Source organism: Phocoena sinus, chromosome 1 (assembly GCF_008692025.1).
Source record: "Phocoena sinus isolate mPhoSin1 chromosome 1, mPhoSin1.pri, whole genome shotgun sequence".
In the NCBI taxonomy this organism is placed as follows: domain Eukaryota; kingdom Metazoa; phylum Chordata; class Mammalia; order Artiodactyla; family Phocoenidae; genus Phocoena; species Phocoena sinus.
The window spans coordinates 53,244,008-53,266,602 of record NC_045763.1 but is presented as its reverse complement, the minus strand read 5'-3'; the positions used below and the strand labels follow the sequence as shown (position 1 = coordinate 53,266,602).

At 39.0% G+C, this 22,595-nt stretch overlaps 1 protein-coding gene across 6 annotated transcripts in view; it reads right to left on the bottom strand.

Moving 5' to 3' along the window:
• The window catches only part of PATJ (PATJ crumbs cell polarity complex component), a 352,815-nt gene that overhangs the window by 280,392 nt on the left and 49,828 nt on the right, over positions 1-22,595 (bottom strand). For 5 of the 6 annotated variants that reach the window (XM_032644105.1, XM_032644108.1, XM_032644106.1 and 2 more), the window contains exons 12-14: positions 18,423-18,566; positions 14,894-14,970; positions 12,805-12,861 (exon numbers count right to left, since the gene is read on the bottom strand). In XM_032644105.1, coding sequence (XP_032499996.1) covers positions 12,805-12,861; positions 14,894-14,970; positions 18,423-18,566 — 278 coding nt within the window. The remainder of the gene's footprint in view (positions 1-12,804; positions 12,862-14,893; positions 14,971-18,422; positions 18,567-22,595) is intronic. The other variant, XM_032644107.1, reaches the window with a different exon arrangement.

The window sequence follows — 22,595 nt, the reverse complement described above, 5'->3', positions numbered from 1 at the left end:
TTATATATATATGCCACATCCTTTTATCCATTCATCTGTCGATGGACACCTAGGTTGCTTCCATGTCCTGGCTAATGTAAATAGTGCTGCAATGAACACTGTGTTACATAACTCTTTTTGAATTATGGTTTTCTCAGGGTATATGTCCAGTAGTGGGAATGCTGAGTCATATGGTAGCTCTATTTTTAGTTTCTTAAGGAACCCCCATACTGTTCTCCACAATGACTGTAGCAATTTACATTCCCACCAATGGTGCAAGAGGATTCCCCCACACCCTCTCCAGCATTTACTGTTTGTATATTTCTTGATGATACCCATTCTGACTGGTGTGAGGTGATACCTCATTCTTTTTTTAAATTTATTTAAGTTATTTAATTTATTCATTTTTTGCTGCATTGGGTCTTCACTGCTGCATGCAGGCTTTCTCTAGTTGCAGCGAGCGGGGGCTACTCTTCATTGCAGTGCATGGGCTTCTCACTGCTGTGGCTTCTCTCGTTGCAGATCACGGGTTCTAGGTGCACAGGCTTCAGTAGTTGTGGCATGCCGGCTCAGTAGTTGTGGCTCGCAGGCTCTAGAGCACAGGCTCAGTAGTTGTGGTGAACGGGCTTAGCTGCTCCGAGGCATGTGGGAACTTCCCAGACCAGGGCTCAAACCTGTTTCCCCTGGATTGGCAGGCAGATTCTTAACCACTGCTCCACCAGGGAAGCTCGAGGTGATACCTCATTGTAGTTTTGATTTGCATTTCTCTAATGATTAGTGATGTTGAGCATCCTTTCATGTGTTTGTTGACAATCTGTATATCTTCTTTGGAGAAATGTCTATTTAGGTCTTCTGCCCATTTTTGGATTGGGTTGTTTGTTTCTTTGATATTGAGCTGCATGAGCTGCTTGTATATTTTAGAGACTAATCCTTTGTCAGTGGCTACATTTGCAAGTATTTTCTCTCATTCTGAGGGCTGTCTTTTCATCTTGTTTATGGTTTACTTGGCTATGCAAAAGCTTTTAAGTTTCATTAGGTCCCATTTGTTTATTTTTGTTTTTGCTTCCACTTCTCTAGGAGGTGGGTCAAAAAGGATCTTGCTGTGATTTATGTCATAGAGTGTTCTGCCTATGTTTTCCTCTAAGAGTTTTATAGTTTCTGGCCTTACATTTAGGTCTTTAATCCATTTTGAGTTTATTTTTATGTATGGTGTAAGGGAGTGTTCTAGTTTCATTCTTTTACATGCAGCTGTCCAGTTTTCCCAGCACCACTTATGGAAGGGGCTGTCTTTTCTCCATTGTATATTCTTGCCTCCTTTCTGAAAGATTAGGTAACCATAGGTGTGTGGATTTATCTCTGGGCTTTCTATCCTGTTCCACTGATCTATAGTTCTATTTTTGTGCCAATACCATACTGTCTTGATTATTGTAGCTTTGTAGTATAGTCTGAAGTCAGGGAGCCTGATTCCTCCAGCTCCAATTTCCTTTCTCAAGATTGCTTTGGCTATTCGGGATCTTTTGGGTCTGTCTCCATACAAACTGGGCAATTTTTTTGTTCTAGTTCTGCGAAAAATGCTATTGGTAGTTTGATAGGGATTGCATTGAATCTGTAGATTGCTTTGAGTAGTATAGTTATTTTCACAATGTTCATTCTTCCAATCCAAGAACGTGGTATATCGCGCCACCTGTTTGTATCATCTTTATTTTCTTTCATCAGTGTCTTATAGTTTTCTGCATACAGGCCTTTTGTCTCCTTAGAAAGGTTTATTCCTAGGTATTTTACTCCATTTGTTGCAATGGTAAGTGGGAGCGTTTCCTTAATTTCTTTTTCAGATTTTTCAACGTTAGTGTATAGGAATGCAAGAGATTTCTGTGCATTAATTTTGTATCCTGCTACGTTACCAAATTCATTGTTTAGCTCTAGTAGTTTTCTGGTAGCATCTTTAGAATTCTCTATGTATAGTATCATGTCATCTACAAACAGTGACAGTTTTACTTCTTCTTTCCCAGTTTGCATTCCTTTTATTTCTTTTCTCCTCTGATTGCTGTGGATAAAACCTCCAAATCTATCTTGCATAACAGTGGTGAGAGTGGGCAACCTTGTCTTGTTCCTGATCTTACTGGAAATGGTTTCAGTTTTTCACCATTGAGAATGATGTTGGCTGTGGGTTTCTCATATATGGCCTTTATTATGTTGAGGTAAGTCCCCTCTATGTCTACTTTCTGGAGGGTTTTTATCATACATGGGTGTTGAATTTTGTCAAAAGCTTTTTCTGCATCTATTGAGATGATCATATGGTTTTTCTCCTTCAATTTGTTAATATGGCTTATCACAGTTATTTGTGTATTTGAAAAATCCTTTCATTCCTGGAATAAACCCCACTTGATCATGGTGTACGATCTGTTTAATGTGCTGTTGGATTCTGTTTGCAAGTATTTTCTTGAGGATTTTCGCATCTATGTTCATCAGTGATATTGGCCTGTAGTTTTCTTTCTTTGTGACATCTTTGTCTGGTTTTGGTATCAGGGTGATGGTGGCCTTGTAGAATGAGCTTGGGAGCGAGTGTTCCTCCCTCTGCTATATTTTGGAAGAGTTTGAGAAGTATAGGTGTTAACTCTTCTCTAAATGTTTGATAGAATTTGCCTGTGAAGCCCGGTGGTCATGGGCTTTTGTTTGTTGGAATATTTTTAATCACAGTCTCAATTTCAGTGCTTGTGATTGGTCTGTTTGTATTTTCTATTCCTTCCTGGTTCAGCCTCAGAAGGTTGTGCTTTCCTAAGAATTTGTCCATTTCTTCCTGGTTGTCCAATAAGCATATAGTTGCTTGTACAATGACTCATGATCTTTTGTATTTCTGCAGTGTCACTTGTTACTTCTCCTTTTTCATTTCTAATTCTATTGAGTCTTCTCCCTTTTTTTCTTGATGAGTCTGGCTAATGGTTTATCAATTTTGTTTATCTTCTCAAAGAACCAGCTTTTAGTTTTATTGATCTTTGCTATCATTTCCTTCATTTCTTTTTCATTTATTTCTGATCTGATCTTTATGATTTCTTTTGCTAACTTTGGGATTTTCTGTTCTTCCTTCTCAAATTGCTTTAGGTGTAAGGTTAGGTTGTTTATTTGAGATGTTTCTTGTTTCTTGAGGTAGGATTGTATTGCTGTAAACTTCCCTCTTAGAACTGCTTTTGCTCCATCCCATAGGTTTTGGGTCATCATGTTTTCATTGTCATTTGTTTCTAGGTATTTTTTTATTTCCTCTTTGATTTCTTCAGTGATCTCTTGGTTATTAGTGCATTATTTAACTCCATGTGTTTGTATTTTTTTACAGTGTTTTTCCTGTAAGTGATATCTAGTCTCACAGCATTGTGGTCGGAAAAGATACTTGATACAATTTCAATTATCTTAAATTTACCGAGGCTTGATTTGTGACCCAAGATATGGTCTATCCTGGAGATTGTTCCATGAGTACTTGTGAAGAAAGTGTATTCTGTTGTTTTTGGATGGAATGTCATTTAAATATCAATTAAGTCCATCTGTTTAATGTGTCATTTAAAGCTTGTGTTTCCTTATTTATTTTCATTTTGGATGATCTGTCCATTGGTGAAAGTGGGGTGTTAAATTCCCCTACTATGATTGTTACTGTCAATTTCCCCTTTTATGGCTTTTAGCATTTGCCTTATGTATTGAGGTACTCCTATGTTGGGTGCATAAATATTTACAATTGTTATACCTTCTTCTTGGATTAACCCCTTGATCATTATGTAGTGTCCTTCTTTGTCTCTTGTAATAGTCTTTATTTTAAAGTCTATTTTGTCTGATATGAGAACTGCTACTCCAGCTTTCTTTTGATTTCCATTTGCATGGAATATCTTTTTCCATCCTGTCACTTTCAGTCTGTATGGGTTCCTAGGTCTGAAGTGGGTCTCCTGCAGACAGCATATATACGGGTCTTATTTTTGTATCCATTCAGTCAGTCTATGTCTTTTGGTTGGAGCATTTAATCCATTTACACTTAAGGTAGTTATCAATATCTATGTTCCTATTACCATTTTCTTAATTGTTTTGGGTGTGTTTTTCCTTCTCTTGTGTTTCCTGCCTAGAGAAATTCCTTTAGCATTTGTTGTAAAGCTGGTTTGGTGGTGCTGAATTCTCTTAGCTTTTGCTTGTCTGTAAAGGTTTTAATTTCTCTGTCAAATCTGAATGAGATCCTTGTCGGGTAGAGTAATCTTGGTTGTAGGTTTTTCCCTTTCATCACTTTAAATATGTCCTGCCACTCCCTTCTGGCTTGCAGAGTTTCTGCTGAAAGATCAGCTGTTAACCTTACGGGGATTCCCTTGTATGTTATTTTTTTGCTTTTCCCTTGCTGCTTTTAATATTTTTTCTTTGTATTTAATTTTTGGTAGTTTGATTAATATGTGTCTTGGCATGTTTCCCCTTGGATTTATCCTGTATGGGACTCTCTGTGCTTCCTGGACTTGATTGACTATTTCCTCTCCCATATCAGAGAAGTTTTCAATTATAATCTCTTCAAATATTTTCTCAGTCCCTTTTTTTCTCTTCTTCTTCTGGGACTCCTATAGTTCGAATGTGGGTGCTTTTAATGTTGTTGTCCCTGAGTTGTCTAAGACAGTTCTCAATTCTTTTCATTCCTTTTTCTTTATTCTGCTCTGCGGTTGTTATTTCCACTATTTTATCTTCCAGGTCACTTACCCGTACTTCCCCCTCAGGTATTCTGCTATTGATTCCTTCTAGAGAATTTTTATTTCATTATTGTGTTGTTCATCATTGCTTGTTTGCTCTTTAGTTCTTCTAGTTTAAACATTTCTTGTATTTTCTCCATTCTATTTCCAAGATTTTGGATCATCTTTACTATGATTACTCTGAATTCTTTTTCAGGTAGACTGCCTATTTCCTCTTCATTTGTTTGGTCTGGTGGGTTTTTACCTTGCTCCTTCATCTGCTGTTTGTTTCTCTGTCTTCTCATTTTGCTTGAGTTACTGTATCTGGGGTCTCCTTTTCACAGACTGCAGGTTCATAGTTCCTATTGTTTTTGGTGTCTGCTCCCAGTGGGTAAGGTTGGTTCAGTGGGTGTGTAGGCTTCCTGGTGGAGGGGACTGGTGCCTGTGTTCTGGATGAGGCTGGATCTTGTCTTTCTGGTGGGCAGGACCACGGCCGGTGGTGTGTTTTGGAGTGTCTGTGAACTTATTATGATTTTAGGCAGCCTCTCTGCTAATGGGTGGGGTTGTGTTCCTGTCTTGCTAGTTGTTTGGCATAGCGTGTCCAGCACTGTGGTTTGCTGGTCATTGAGAGGAGCTGGGTCTTAGCATTGAGATGGAGATATCTGGGAGAGCTTTCACCATGTGATATTATGTGAGGCTGGGAAGTCTCTGGTGGAGCAATGTCCTGAACGCAGCTCTCCCACCTCAGAGACTCAGGCCTGACACCTGGCTGGAGCACCAAGATCCTGTCAGCCACACGACATGGGAGATGTTCACAAATTTTAGTAGTCAACCTGAGAATGAGGAGAAAAGGAATGGAGATAGCTGGGTATGGTAACAACAGTCCTTTAAGAGAAGCTGACACAAGCCTCTAGCATCATCACAGAAGTATAGCACTGCAAGGATTACTGAAGCAGAGGCACTTTACAAACCTGGTGCATAATCCTCAGGTTTTTCTGAGTACAGCATTTTCATTTTCTCATTCTTCCCATTGAAATTCTATCCTCTTCATTCACAAAAGTGGGCATTATCTCCAACAAATGAAAAATAACAACCTTTGAGATCATTTCAGGTCTCTTGTTTCTACACAGAAGCATCTTCAGGTATTGCTAAGGAAACATCCTGGTATAGTCCTTTTCCATGGGGCTCTGAGACAGTCTTCTTTGTGCGATTCTCAATCTTTGGCAGGTGGCTGATGAAAGAGCCTTCAGGCAGAAATCAGAATAAACTACCTTAAGGTTCAAGACATCACACCCCTGCAAAGCCTTTGGGCCAGAGCTCCATTCCCCAACCTGGCCAGGCCTCTGGAGCTAGGCACCACTTCACTGTGACTCTGAGCAGGGAAGGTAGGGGGACTGGTGTCACACTGAGGAGGTTTGGGGTTTGCTTGATAGGTGACGTGAGCCACACTCGTCACAGAGAACTCTGAGACCCCAGGATGTGGGCAGCAACGGCAGCCCTGACTTTCTCTTTCCAGGATTCCCCTGCTGGCTCCCTGAGAGCTCCTTAGATCCCTACTTGAGCTTCTGACACCTAACCTAACACTTTGCACTTATGACTCTTTCTCTACCTTTGCTCATTGTATTTCCTCCACCTGGAATATCCACTGTTCTTATTTCTCCAATAAGAGTATATAGTTCATCCTCCCAATAAGCCTCCTTCATCTGTCTTGAGGAAGAAACCCCTCCCTCCTTGAATACAGTTGACCATTTATAATTCAGGGTTAGAGGCACTGACCCTCCACAGTCAAAAATCTGTCAGCCCTCCATATCTGAGGTTCCTCCGTATCTGAGGATGGTGTAGTACTGTAGTATTTACTACTGAAAGAAATCTGTGTATAAGTGCACCCATGCAGTCCAAACCCATGTTGTTCAAGGGTCAACTGTACATATAAGGCATGTTAGCAATACCAGAACAGTAATTCTCAATGAAGCGAGGCAAGGAAACAATCACAGTTTCCTTTAGAGACCTCATCCCAAACCTACAAAATCAGAATATTAGTCAGGAGGAACAAAATAGGGCATGTGTATTTTGAAAAGGCCCCTCTGATATTTCTGAAAAGCCATCTGCCCTAGTGGATAACCACTGTCACTACAGTTATTTGATTCTGTATCTTATGTTCTCCACTCAAAAGAGAGACCAGAAAAGTATAAAATTATACACTGAAGAATTGGTGACTGTGGTTGGTTGCCACTGGGGAGGAGAACAAAGGGACTAGGGTAGGAGGGAAACATTTTTTGCCGTACTTCCTTCTGTAACTTTTAAATTTTGTGTCTTGTCCATGTATTATCTATTCAAAAGGAAAAACATAAAGAATGGCACAGACTTAAGAGTCAGATAACCCTGATTTGCTTCCTAAATTTTGTCACTTACTAGTTGTGTATGATCTTGGGCAAGTCACTTTACCTACCTCTCCATTTTCACATAGTAAAAATGGAGAGTTGGAAGTAGCTGCTGACCAATAGGGTTATTGTGGGAAATAAAGGAGAAAATGTCTTTAACGCAAAGCACTGACCCTGGTCGCTGAGTGGGGGCCCAGTACATCCCACTGCCTTCACAATTCTACTTGCTGAAACAGAGTGAGAGGTGAACTCACATCTTAATGCCCTTTGGCTCAGAGAATGTAATTCAGGAAGGAAATAAAGTGAAATTTGTCAGTCTGTCTTGTCAAAACCAGAGAACAGGGCCTGGTCTTTTGTTTCCCATACCACAGATCTTACTAATGCTCACTTCATATTACAGTTGACGGCCAGCAGAAAGGTCACTGGCATGAGCATAATGCTTCTCCCTCATAGAGTCTTGATTATCTTAATAGTAAACACTTGCCAAGAAAGCCACCCCTAAAAGTGCAAGTCTCCCCAGACGCAGGGAAACTTCTTGTGTCATGATTATCAGCTTCCTAGAAGCAGTGCAGCTAATGTTCAAACCACTGTAAATTGCTTTCACCTCTCTCTTTCCGTACAACTGCATCCACCTCAAAAGAAAATCTTGTCTATTAACACTGGCTTGTCAAATAGGAAGATGCTTCTTGAATCAGCATCTCTTCAAGAGAAGCGGCTATGAGGTGGGAACTGGAGTGACCAACTAAAGACAGTTAAACCCTTAGAAACACCAGCTATAGCTGTGAAACATGATTTTCCTAATCAGAAATCTGTCGGGACAGAGGAAAAACCTACAGCCTTGGGACTTCCCTGGTGGTGCAGTGGTTAAGACTCCACACTCCCAATGCTGGGGGCCCGGGTTCGATCCCTGGTCAGGGAACTAGATCCCACGTGCATGCCGCAACCAAGGAGCCCAGAAGCCACAGCTAAGACCTGGCACAACCAAATAGATAAATATTTTAAGGCAAACAAACAAACAAAAACCCTACATCCTTGACCTCAGAGCATTGACACTACCCTGCTTAGAACCTTCCACCAGTATTACCTGGCACTGAGAATAAAACCCAGGCTTACCAGCATGGATCTCGAGGCCCTGTAAGCACCTGGTCTTCCTCACCTAACAACATCCTACTCTTCATTTAGTTTGACTGAGACACTCTGAACAAACAACTTCCATTCCTCCCACAGGACAGCTCTTTTCCACCTGTACCTGCCGTTCACCACATTCTTACCCTTCAAGCCTAAACTCGGAAAGACCTTCCCCAGCTCTCTCTCTAAGGTGCCCCCCCAGTTATATTCTCATCACCCTGTTTATGCTTCTTGAATCATCATCACTTCTTACAAGCACTTCTTTGCATCACTTTTTACAGTTTACAACTATCTTCTCAGGTTATTTTTTACTTGTTTATTATCATGCCCTGACCAAAGCCCAGAACCCAGACTCTAGGAGAGCAAGGACCTTTTCTATTTTGCTTCCCACAGTTGGTAGTGCAGTGTCTGGCGTAGAGTAGGAGCTCTGTAAATATTTCAGGAAGGAAAGAAAGCTCTCTAAGCTGCAAGCTGCCTCTGCTACTATCCAGTTGTGTAATTTAAGGTGATTCATTCGACCTATGCAAACTTCAGCATCCTCACATGTGAAATGGGTTTGGACAGGCCAGTCTTCTTTACATATTGTAGGGAGAAATTAGAAGCTACCGAATTAGGAACTAAACTTCCAATTTTAAGAGGATTTTTTAAAATGATAGTTCATCAGAATAATCAATCTGTGCAGTCCAGTGGTTAGGACTCGGCACTTTCACTGCCATGACCCGGGTTCAATCCCTGGTTGGGGAACTAAGATCCCACAAGCTGCACATCATGGCTCAAAAAAAAGCAACAACAAAAAATCAATCTGTGGACATTTGTAATTAAGAAATCAATGTACAAAAGAGTAAATATGGGGCTTCCCTGGTGGCGCAGTGGTTGAGAGTCCACCTGCTGATGCAGGGGACACGGGTTCGTGCCCCAGTCCGGGAAGATCCCACATGCCGCAGAGCGGCTGGGCCCGTGAGCCATGGCCGCTGAGCCTGCGCGTCCGGAGGCTGTGCTCCGCAACGGGAGAGGCCACAACAGTGAGAGCCCTGCGTACCGCAAAAAAAAAGAGTAAATAAGTGTGATAATTTTACATAGAAAAAGCATACATCCCTTCTCTGACATGTATGTTACACAAAAGAATGGGTATACCAACTACAGATATGTAAACATATATAGGCAACAACTAAATATGAAAAGAGAATAGTGCAATTATGGCTGACTCTTCTAGTGCAAAAAAAAAAAAACTTGCTACAACAAAATTTCAATTAAATGTTTTAAAATAGCTTTTTTTTTTTTTTTAAGGAGCCTTTAGAAGGTCAGAGACTAAAAGTACTAGAAGTATACAACTGGGAAACAAAACCACCATTTATCAAACGGTTCTTACATGTTGGCATTGAGCTATATTAATTAGGGCATGTATTAAATATATTTATATTTAACCTTCTACAACATAGGTACTATTGTTCCTATTATGTAGAAGAAAAATTAGGCTGCTTATTTCACGTCCTAAAGTATTTCCTCAGATGTTACCTTCTTAAGGAGGCTTTTCCTGGTCAACCTATCTAAAATTGCAAACCCACACTCTCTCCTGAATTCCTTATCCATTTTCCCTGCATGGCACACATCATCTATACTACAGAAATTATGACTTATTTTGTATCTCCCCCTACTAAAATGTAAGTTCTACAGGACAGCGATTTTTTTTTTCCTGTTCTCTTCTGAAACCCCAGCACCCAGTAGAGGACTTGGCACTGAGTAGATATCAATAAATAATTGATGAATGAATGAACAGTTGAATGTACTGGTGAGGTGGTTCTGTAAGTCTGTTTGACTCGAAGACTTTCCACATCATTACACCAGAGTAACCGAGTACAAGTAGACATAATTCATAGAAGCTGATCAGGAAGAAGATAAAGTTAGACTGGTGGCAAGGAACTAGGGATGAAGGTGAAAGAGAACATGTTCTGCCTGGAGAAAGACAATGCCATTCTTTAAGATGTACCGTGTGTGGTTATGATCCTTTTTTCTCATTATAGAATCCAATGATACAGGGTCTTACGGCTTTGAACATGTAAGGACAACTAAAGCTGAACTGCACGATGAACTGAGCCTGAGCAAGGACATGTTCTCCTCCGAGGACATCTCTCGAGTTCTAATGGGCAAGGAGGCTAAAAGTTCCTCAGGAAACCTCTGAAGAGCTAAGCAAAGATTTCTACAGTCCCAAAGTACTAAGGGAGAATTGGAGTTCAGGTCCCACCAGGGAGAAGGAATTGGTAAACACCGCAGACTCACTGGAATATCTGGAAGGCCATGTGTTAGGAGCAAAGACAACAAGAGAGTCTGAACCTTACCCGAAAGGTACCTCTGCCTCGCCTCAGAGATGATCGCCCACCTGTACCCTCCCCCACACACACACACAGAGTATCTCCTTATTAGAAGAAACAGTGACTCTTCTGGATGGAGATGACATCACCTGACGCTTTTCGTAGCTGGCGTACATAATATCGAGCATTCAGTCAAATTATGGCATGACGAGATATACAACCAAATAACTATAACGAGAGAAAAAACATCAAACCACAGAAACACATCTAAAGTTGATCCACATATTGGAATTAATTATTTTAAGTCCTTATAAGCATGATTAATATGTTCAAGAAATAGAGAAAAGGATGGCAACTACAGATTTTTTTAAATTGAGAACTCCTCCAAAAGAATTATGATCTAAAAAGGGATAAAATAAATTCTAGAATAGAAAATATAACACCTAAAAATAAGGACTCAATAGACGGGCAGATTAGGCACAGGAAATTCAGTTAAGTGGAAGACTGGTAAATAGAAAATATCTACTATCTAAGAGTTTAGTGTAAATTAAAGAACAATTTTCAGGAAAAGCATCATTGATTTTTATGAATGACAGTAAAAATATTAACAATATCCTATGTGCTTGCAAATACTCTAGGCACATTAAATTTAATTCCTATACAACCCATGAGATAGGTACTAATCTATTAATATCTTCCTTTTACAGACAACAAAACTGAAACATAGAGTCTAGATAATTTTACAAGCTAGTAAATGGATAAGCCAGAATCCGAACCCAGGCAGTTTGACGCCAGAGTCCATGTCACCAATCAACTATACTGCAGTAATTAATAACATGTGAAGTTTGATGAGGGATTTATATTTCTTACTCTTATTTTGAATTAAACTCCTCTCAACAAATTTAGATGGAATTAGTAATCAGTGACTAATCTAACCTAAATATGATACTGTAAATAATTTTAAGTACAAGCTGTGCGTGTTCTTTCATATTGCACATCTGAGGAAAGCCTGGTCAGCTGGCCCACACAGCCCAGCAAGGAAATGACTCCAAATGCAGGCTAGCTTACAAGGAAAGAAATACTCTCCACAGCATCGGCTGTGAAAATTCCAACCTAAAAATAACAGCACATGTAACATAAAATTTTAGAAGGAAAATATTCGTCACAAATACCCAAAGAAGGAAATGGTAGAACTATCTAAAGAGATGACTTCTTACAAAACCCACACGGGACACAGAAAACTCATTCTGAATACTGCATATGACAGCAGAGTTTAAGCTGGGCTTAGCTCATATACCTCAGGTGGGATAACAGTATAATTTCTGAAACTATTCGGACAAGAAAACTTTCCTTTCTCATCATTTATTGAGAAAGCCACCTGGAAGGCTTCTCTAAGTTTCAATTACCCTGGCCTTTGATGATCCAGAGTGGGGACTATGAAATTAATTTGCAGTGAGAGGTCACTAAAAATGTTAGGAAAACCTGTAAAAGTTACCTTCTGGCATTTTGCCATTAGAAATAAAAGTCTCAATACAAAACTTTTTAAGTACAAGAAGAAGCATTGCCTATCTCAAAAGATAAGCCACTTTTTTGTTCTTAAACATCTGGACTGGGAAGATTTTTTTTTTTAAGTCTATATCATGGTCTTGAATTTTAGGAAACATTTTAAAAGGACTTACAATATCTGAAAAGCTAAGACGCTCTGCACAAGGCCGGTCTGCATACTACCTTTAAGGTGGGCAAAGCAGTCACACCAGGGATTTTGGCTTCTGGAAGTGGCCCACATTCTTCCCAGGCATATCTAACCATCACGTTTCATAACCGTCAGAACCTACTACATTTCCAGAAAACCTCTAAAACTAACTTCTGAAAACTTTAGATCACAGCACTAATCTAGTTTCTTTGACAAGAACTTAGAGAAAGTTCTTCAAACAACAAAAAACTGGCAACAGTTTAAAAAATAGGGACTTCCCTGGTGGCGCAGTGGTTAAGGATCTGCCTGCCAATGCAGGGGACACGGGTTGGGGCCCTGGTCCAGGAAGATACCACGTGCTTCAGAGCAACTAAGCCTATGTGCCACAACTACTGAGCCTGCTCTCTAGAGCCCACAAGCTACAACTACTGAGCTCAGGTGCCACAACTACTGAAGCCCGTGCACCTAGAGCCCATGCTCCACAGCAAGAAAAGCCACCGCAATCAGAAGCATGCGAAGCACAAGGAAGAGTAGCCCCCGCTTGCTGCAACTAGAGAAGCCCGCGCACAGCAACAAAGACCCAACACAGCCAAAAATAAATAAATAAATTTATAAAAAATAAAAATAATGCTTACCTTTGAATATTTCTGTAACTCAGCATCGTCTGCAATCTGTGTGTCCAAAGTAGCAATCTAAATTCACAAGAAAAAATATTTCCAATATTTGTAAAAGCATAACTTTATTTCTTCCTAGGCTTTCTGAAAAAATCTGTATAAAACCTATACATTGATAACTCCATCTAAATTCTTTTCCACATTTCTGAAATCCATTAACACATAATGTAAAATTTCAGAGTATATTCGCTTTTTTGTTGTTATTGTTCTCCACAGCAATCTTTTTTCATAAATTATGCAAAAGTTGAACTAGAAGGTGATGGGCAAATACATGTACTATTTTTTAAAATCCATAGCCCCTAAAATTTTAATATAATCCTCCATTGTATTAAAGCCATAAAAAATTTATTCTTTTGACAAAACCAAGAGTATGGTCATTTATACTTCTAAACCCAGGCCTTGAAACAAAGTTTTCAAGGTCAGAAAAATCAGAGAAGTTTGGAAAAACTGAAGCATCTGACTTTCTACAGAAAGCTCAAACCATTTCCCTAGGAGAAAGAGCTAGCAAGGACACAAACAAAAGACCTGGACTGGTGGAAAGATCGTGGAATACTGAAAGCTTTTAATCCTGGCCTAAAACTATTGTTCTGAGCTTCAATGGTGGACATCCACAGAAGTGAATTCCGTGCAAGCAAAATACTGCACTGATGATTTGCATCTGTAAGTTGTTAATAGAATATGGTGCATCTGGAGGGAGGGGATAAGTTAAACAGTGGTCCAACTAAGGCTTCTAAAAGTACTGCACTTCAGATAAGTAGATTCTGGAAGAAAATAAAGTAAGAAACACTGGAGCACATGCATGAATGTATATACGCATATTTGCATGTATGCATTCATTCATCCATCTTGCCTGGCTTCTCCTTTTGTCGCCTCGTCCCTCAGAACATGTTACAACTCTTAATGAATAAACTGTCACTTTAAATTTCCAACTTCAAATTCTGTCTCCTCTTTCTAGCCCCTCTGTTATGACCTCACCACATGATAAATAAAATTTGGAAAGGTGGTTATAAAGAGGATATATTTTTAACCGAAAAGAGATCATCGCAAAACAGACCATTTAAAAATACTGGTACACCAAACTACTTTAAATATCAACCACTCAGGATAGCAGAAAAGGTCACTTGCTAGGTGATAACCTAATGAAAAAACAGCTTTGAAATCTATGAAGTAAAGAAGCAGCAGTTCATGAGGACCGACATGCAAGTACAAAACAAGTAAGAAGAGGAAGTATGCACTGTTTTGACTCATCTTAATGACATTGGAAAATGTCTAACAATAGATAGTGGCTAGAAGAGAAAAAAAAAAAATCTCCAACCAGCCAACAAGTACTAATGACAAACATATGTAAGAAAATGTGAAAGACAAAAGAAATTTAATAGAATACTTTATTACTAACACATTTAGTGAACACTGTAGAGGCTTTTCTAAGTGCAGCTTTCTGTTTTCATGTGGATTCATATGGGGAAATGTAATCAATCCCTTACTCAGTGAATCTATTAACAGGTGAAAGGAAGCCTAATGGACCACTGGCATATAAACTTATACCTAACCTAAATTACTTCCTGTTCTCCCAAATACATTTGATAAGCATTCTTTCATTTTTCTCATAAAACTGTAAGATTCTCTGTGAAACACAGGACTAATATCCACAGCCCTTTCAGTGTATAATAAAACAAACAGATCATAAAAGCAATCATAAAAATGCCAGCAATTTTAAGCAGCTGATACAGGTTATAAATTTAAAGGCAAGTCCTTTCTCTCCTAACATTTTTCTGCCTATTGTTGACTTAAATTGTTTCCACATGAACTGTCTGCTAATTGTAACTGAAACTTATCTGCAGTCCTTAACTGTCCTTGCAGCTTAAAATGAAAAAAAAAAAAAAAAAATCAATTAATTGATCCAGTACGGAAGAAACACAGGAGGAAAAAAATAAAGGCCGGGCCAGCTATTCTTTGACTCTCCCATTTCTTTCAATTGTAGCATTCAGAGCTACATTTCATTGACATGAGATGAGACATGAGTGTTTTTTATTAAAAGATTTTAACATACCATTACTTCATAATCAGGGCCCAGTAGGTTTTCCCATCTGGATTTCAGCTCATTTTCTAAAGAGGCTGGGACTCCTTCTGGATTAAAAAAATAAATAAAGAAAACATTGAAACTACTGTGAGCTAAACACACTAAACTACTAAATTCTTCCATAACAGCACAGCTTCAGTAAGTAAAAGGGGAATAAATAAAAAGGAAAGTGCATTAACTTAGGTCTATTAGGTAAAGTAAATCAGAGGTGACTTGTAAGACTAATGTAGAATGTAAAATTTTACGTTTTACTAATGTAAAAATGTAAAATGTAAATTTGGTCTATGACCAAATTATGATGGGGCTTTTGCTGTTAAGGAATATTTTAAAGGGAAGAGGAAATGATGAGTTATAAATGAAATTTGAATTATATAGTTTGTATACAAACATCCTGTGGCTTACAAGTAAAATGCATCTGGCTTTGGTTTATGCTATGTTAGGACAAACAAGGATTTAAGGTGAATGTTAATCACTTCCGAGTAGTACCTTCCACTCACCCATAGGAAAAGTAAAAACTTAACAAAATATCTTTACTATAAACAAGGCATATCAACATGACCCAATCAAACTTTTCACTTGGGCATATATAAAAGCTTTTCTGGTTTAATTCAACCAGTGAGTTGCATGAGCTTTAATATAATAGAAATTTTGTTTTACTTTGGTCTTTTGTGGCTACATGGTTATCATTTTTTTTTTTTTTTTCTTTTTGCGGTACGTTGACCTCTCACTACTGTGGCCTCTCCCATTGCAGAGCACAGGCTCCGGACGCACAGGCTCAGGGGCCATGGCTCACAGGTCCAGCCGCTCCGCCACACGTGGGATCTTCCCAGACCGGGTCACAAACTCGCATCCCCTGCATCGGCAGGCGGACTCTCAACCACTGTGCCACCAGGGAAGCCCTATCATATCTTTATAACTTTCTTACTTAAGGGTAATATTGCCTTTTTTGCATGGGTCAGATGATTTTAAAGAGTGCAGACAGATTTTAAGTGTCCTGCCTGTCCGTATGATCTTAGCCAGAAGTCTGTAGTCTGAATGATGCCTAATAGACAAAAATCAAAGTACTAAAACTGTAATTTCAATTTAGATCCACAGTAGCAGCAGAAAATAAACAAACCTCCAGCTTTTTTCTTTAAGAAAAACTCAATTTTGTCACAAGATTGGACAAGTCGCAAAACACCACACCTGATATAACCATCTGCCTAAAACCAAACATAACTTGCAGTATCAGTTTTTTCAAGCCTTCAGCAGACATCTAATCTCGGATGCATATCATGCTTAATTACAGAATACAAATCATTAAGTAAAACAGGCTAACCTCAAAAATCAGAGACTAGGACTGATGAACACTAAAGGACTTAGAATTACTAGATTTACAAAAGCATATCCATAAAGTAACTATATTAACTGATATGCTAGATTACATTTCGAGGATAACTAACTGAAGATCCTATTAAAAACAAAGTATCATTCAGGTAGGCTCTGCACCTTTGTTCCTACTCTGTTAACATTTCCATAAGAAATTACACTAAGAGTTCTATTAAATTTCTTACAGACAGCAGTTTCCTGTGTGGTAGGCTAATTTGAATAAAATCTGCAATGTAGTGGTTGAACTGTAAGCTTAAAAACATGATATTTAAAGATATTTTACACACATATAAAATAATGTCGATATTTTACCTACAATTCTTTTGACTATATTTGTACCTTTCAGTCATACAATGAAATCATAGTCATGAGTGTTAAAGCACAGCACAAAGGCCTAAGTACCAGAGGAAAGAGATTTATTTTAAGCAGCTCAATAAATCCTTGGCTACACACAATGATCACACACAAAAATGAATATTATGATGCTCTGAAACGATTACTCCAATGGCAATGAAGGGGAGCAGAATATGCCACCCCCAAATATTGTCACTTTGGCATGCGGATTATTTTCAGCTGAAGGCAATGAAGACCTTGCAGACTCAGGAGAAACTTTCACCTCTCCCTTAACTACCTAAAAGAATTTAGATAGGGAACCTGTACCAGAAAGACAGTTATTACCAGAGATAACTTTTTTATTTGAAAGACCTATCTGCATGGCTGGGCAAACTTCTAATTACCAAACATCTGCTCTTCTTATCATCCTGTAAATTACTCTCCTCCCCTTGGAAGGCCCAGGCCCCTATCCCATTCCTTAATTCAGGATAGCACAGAAGCTTCAATTGCCCAACTTGCCGTTGGGGCTCATATTTTTATGGGACTCTTACACATAGGAAATTAGTTTTTCTCCTGTGTTAATCTGTCTTATGTCGATTTAATTATTAGACCAGCCAAAAGAACTAGACGAGAAGAAGGGAAAACAGTTCTGCCCCTACAGCAAAAAGAGAGTTAACTTCGTAACAGATGGAAGAATTTGGTCTAACTCTCTAGCTGAAATTATACATACTCAGGAAAAAAAAAAAAAAAAGGTAGTGAGGTTGATCCAAAAAGAGCAGATATTTCTAAAAATATTTCTAACTTTAGAATGTATTTGATTTTCACCTGACAGTTCATTGTACATCTCTCTGGGTTCACATGAATTTAAAGAGCAAAAATTAACTGCAATCTACTTGGGTCAAAAAGAACAAGTTAAATTTCCAAACTATAGGAAATTTTAAAACTTGAATGAGGGGTTTACTCCTTCCTTCAGGCCATTCTTTCCCAAGAGAAGGCAATCAAAGCCAACGTGGACATGGATGAAGTTTTAGTCCATTTCATCCAACTGGCAAGGCTTCCCTGAGTGCCTTTGTACAGGAAACTGTGTGGGACTGTTACTCAACATGCTTACAGAATACAGTCAACTAGAGTAGACAAGGTATCAAAGAACAAAGCACAAGGACAAAGTTGCACATCAATTAAAAAGAAAATTAAACAATATATAGCAACCTGGAAATTTGATAAAATATATAAAAATGTATACATTACTGTTATGGTGAAAAGGAAATACTGCTATATGTATACAGACAGCTGTATATCTATAGCTATATCGATGATAATAATACAAGCTAAAGTATGCAGTAATTAAAAATGCCGACAAGATTAAAAGTTATCACACTAATAAAATGTATTCAAAATCAACATAATTGGGCTTCCCTGGTGGTGCAGTGGTTGAGTGTCCACCTGCCAATGCAGGGGACACAGGTTCGTGCCCCAGTCCGGGAGGATCCCACATGCCGCAGAGCGGCTGGGCCCGTGAGCCATGGCCACTGAGCCTGCACGTCCAGAGCCTGTGCTTCGCAACAGGAGAGGCCACAACAGTGAGGGGTCCGCGTACCGCAAAAAAAAAAAAAAAGAAAAAAATCAACATAATTAAACAATGATTAAACAACAGTATGCTCGATTCTCAACTGCCACAAGTGTTAAGATGTTGATATTAAGAATATCTTATTTTATATCTCTAAAAATGCCTCTAAAATTCCTCATATTATATTAACTATAAAGAGAGAAAGCTTTGAATTGAATGCTTCGTGCCTACCCAGTTTTTCTAAGGCTTGTATATTGCCATTTTTTAGATTATCCATTCTTTCTTCAGTTTCCTCATCTTCACTGAAATTAGTTTCCTTTTCCACTGCTCCAGTCAGAAAGAAGGCTGCTGTTTTCGGTGGTTCTACCACAGTTCCTAAAATAAGAATTGTTAATTTGAATCACTATCAGATGAAGGCCATATTTAAGTAAGCTTATTCCACTCTATTGTCCCATTTCACAACCTCCTTATAAACTTGTCAGGTAACTTACACATATGATTCCTTTAGTTAAAATGCCACTTGTGATAACCACTCAATTCATTAAAAAATACACTTGTAGTATTATTGAAAAGAATAAGGAACTAGGCAATGGGAAGAGAAAAGCAAGGTAAAGTCAATGACAAAGCAGGAGGAGATGCTTTTCAATATAGCCTTGGGGGGTGGGGGGAAGGAGGAGAACACTGGGGGCCATATGTTCTTGCTGCTGTGGTGGGCAGGGAGCAAGATATGCAGAAGAAGCCGGGTTCCGTTGCTCTGGGCAATCCTAGGTTCTAGCATGACATCATCATGAGTTTCACAAACAACTCTACATAAGTAATCTTGTGAATGGGAAGGAAAGGGGAGAGTATTCCCCTGGTTGCAGAGTTTCCTTCCTTAGCTAAATTGAGTTAAGTAAGCGTTCAATCTCAAGCATGCCAGTCACTATGTATCTCTTAAACACAAGAAAGGTTGAACAAGAATCATTTTACATTATTTTTAAATAACCACATGTAACTTATAAAGTATTCTTATCAAAAATATTAAACCTGGGCTTGCCTGGTGGCGCAGCGGTTGAGAGTCCGCCTGCCGATGCAGCGGACACGGGTTCGTGCCCCGGTCCGGGAAGATCCCACATGCCGCAGAGCGGCTGGGCCCGTGAGCCGTGGCCGCTGAGCCTGCGCGTCCGGAGCCTGTGCTCCGCAACAGGAGAGGCCACAGCAGTGAGAGGCCCGCGTACGGCAAAAAAAAAAAGAAAAAAAAAATACTGAACCTGAATTTAAGGCTCTAGCGCCTAGCTCACAAGAAACATAGGGGATAGAGGAACAAGTCAAATGACACCACAAGGAAACAATCAAATTCTGAATGTACCATTCTAGTGACAAATGGCCAAATCCCTTCAAAAAGTCTATGCCATGGAGGCAGGGGCAAGGGATTCTTCTAGATTAAGAAACCAAAGAAGCATAATACAATGCCATGGGCTCAATGCATAATTGAATTTATGAGGCTTTTGAGGGGAAGAAAGGGAAGTGGAAAAAGGAGCTACAAAAGACATTTGGGAGCAATTGGGAAAATTTAAGTATGTGTTGGGTATTTGATATTAGGGACTATTAATTTTCTTTGGTGTGATAATGATATCATGACTATTTTTAGAAGCTATAACTGAAGTATGTAGGGCTAAACTGTCATGATATCTACTACTCACTCTTAAATGGTTCAGAAAAAGGTAAAGAGATGATGCAAACATGAAAAAATGTTAACTGCTGAATCTAAATGGTGGGTTTGTTGGTATCTGTTACATTAGTTTTCAATTTTCCTGTATGTTCAAAAAATTTTATAATAAAAAGTTTTAAAATATAACCAGTTAAAAGTTCCTATGATCTTAACATGACATTTTAAACCACACAGGATTTTTTAGAACACTAATCTCTTGATACACACTAAATGCACTTCCGAGTGCCAGCAAGACAAATGCCAGCCAGAAGCTGCTAATGTAGCTTGGGGAGAAGAGTTACTCACTAAACAGTGTGCAGAGTACAAAGCAATACATGATTGGTTGTACACTACAAGTAGTATACAAATTGGTACACAAATAAGTATATACAAGGTATGCAAATAAGAGTTTAGAGGAGAAAAAGACAGTAAGATTCTGAATGGCAGAGGAAGGTACTGCACAAGACCTAGAAGCCATGCAGTTTGTTTCAGTAAAACAAACTTAAATGCTGACTATGAGGAAGGCACACAGAGATGTATTCAATGGGGCAGGGGACACAGGCATAACCACTCCCCTACATTATAGTGGCCACACACAAAACAGGTGATTACAACACTGTGTGAAAAATGCTACAGTAGAGTGCTCTTCAAAGGGTGCTAGTGAAACACACAGGAAGGACACCCAAACCATGGAACAAGTGCAGATTTAGAGTCAAAACCTATTCCAATACAAATTTAAAATGTAGGCACGCCCAGTAAAGAATTGCTAATTCGCAGATGACATAGTTCATTTGATACAGCAGACTAAAGCCAAAGGCTCTATCAGAGCTACTAAAAACCATTATAATGGTATAAATATTTATGTGCACCTTTAAGGTCAATACAGCATTTGTACATTCTGTACTATTTAGGCAATTTTAAATTTCATACACACAATGCAGTTGACAGGGCATCTATCTTTCAGCAGCAGAATTTCCACTACCACATAAAACTTAAAAAGTTCCAACACAGGGACTTCCCTGGTGGCGAAGTTGTTAAGACTCCGTGCTCCCAATGCAGGGGGCCCGGGTTTGATCCCTCGTTGGGGAACTAGATCCCACATGAATGCCGTGACTAAGAGTTCGCATACCACAACTAAGGAACTGATGAGCCGTAACTAAGGAGCTCACGAGCTGCAACTGAGGAGCCCACCTGCCACAACTAAGACCCTGTGCAACCAAATAAATAAATGAAAAATAAAATTTAAAAAAAAGTTCCAATGTAAATACTATTTAATATCACTTGAAAGCAAACATTTCTAGGCTCGTTATATCTTCAGAGGAGAGGAAAAATATGTACTCAATGATTGACAAATTCTAATGGAATTATTTCTTACCCACTAGTTATATAATTAGTCATTCATTTTATTTTTTTTTTGAACCGTACTTTAATTTATTGGCATTGTCAATCTATGAACAAGACAGGTTTTTTTTCTTTCCATGAAGGGAGATCGTTTTCAATCTGCCATAACATGTGCCCACACATCTTCACCTTGAACATGCAACATTTCAAGCTGTAGTCAGAGTAAATTATTCCTTTTACGCTTTCACAATTTTTATGCCACTGCCAGAAGTCTTCTTGGCATTTGCTTTGAATCCTGTCTTCAATGCATCCCTCACTGCTTTTGTATAGATCTGGGAGTATCGGATGTAGCTGAGTCCAGCTTGTCGCCAGTATGCCACCATGATTTCACGAGAGGGGGCACATCCGGCCACATCATGAGGACCTGACAATGTCAGCTCAGCGTGCAGCCCGGCTGCCAGAAGGTCAGGCCTGAGAAGTGTAAGGGGCGGGGCCCCAGACCTGCCAGTCATTCTTTTTTTTTTTTAATAAATTTATTTATTTATTTATTTATTTATTTTTGGCTGTGTTGGGTCCTCGTTGCTGTGCACGGGCTTTCTTTTTAGTTGCAGCGAGCGGGAGCTACTCTTCACCACGGTGTGCAGACCTCTCATTAAGGTGGCTTCTCTTGTTGTGGAGCATGGGCTCCAGGTGCGTGGGCCTCAGTAGTTGTGGCACATGGGATCAGTAATTGTGGCTCAAGGGCTCTAGAGTGCAGGCTCAGTAGTTGTGGCACATGGGCCCAGCCGCTCCATGGCATGTGGGATCTTCCCGGACCAGGGCTCGAACCCAGATCCCCTGCATTGGCAGGTGGATTCTTAACCACTGCACCACCAGGGAAGCCCCAGTCATTCATTTTAAATTGAATGTGTTCCCATGATTGCCAAATTTTGTTGATCTATCTACATTTATAAGTTGATAATTAAAAATTGTCATGCATACAATTATGCATTTGTTCCATAATGAAACTATACTATTCTTATAATCAAAGTAACAAATATTATTTTATAAATAAAAGTGTCCTTAATAGAAATCCATATTTTATTTTCTCTTGCTATAGTTCACAAAGTAAATCAAGAAATATTAGAATCAAATACATCATTAGAGGTAATATGAAACCTGAAGTTTGCAAAATGTCAAAGCATTAGACAACTGAGAGCCCCTGGAACAAAATGTGGCAAAGCTTTATTATTCAAATATAAGAAATAAATGAAATTTGGAAGGTTTTTGGGAAAATGATTTCCATCTCCATTTAGAGAAGCTCTCAGAGCTTAATGCATGTCAGTGTTCACATTCTAACATTTGGACTGGCACGTTATAACAGGCAAAGGAAA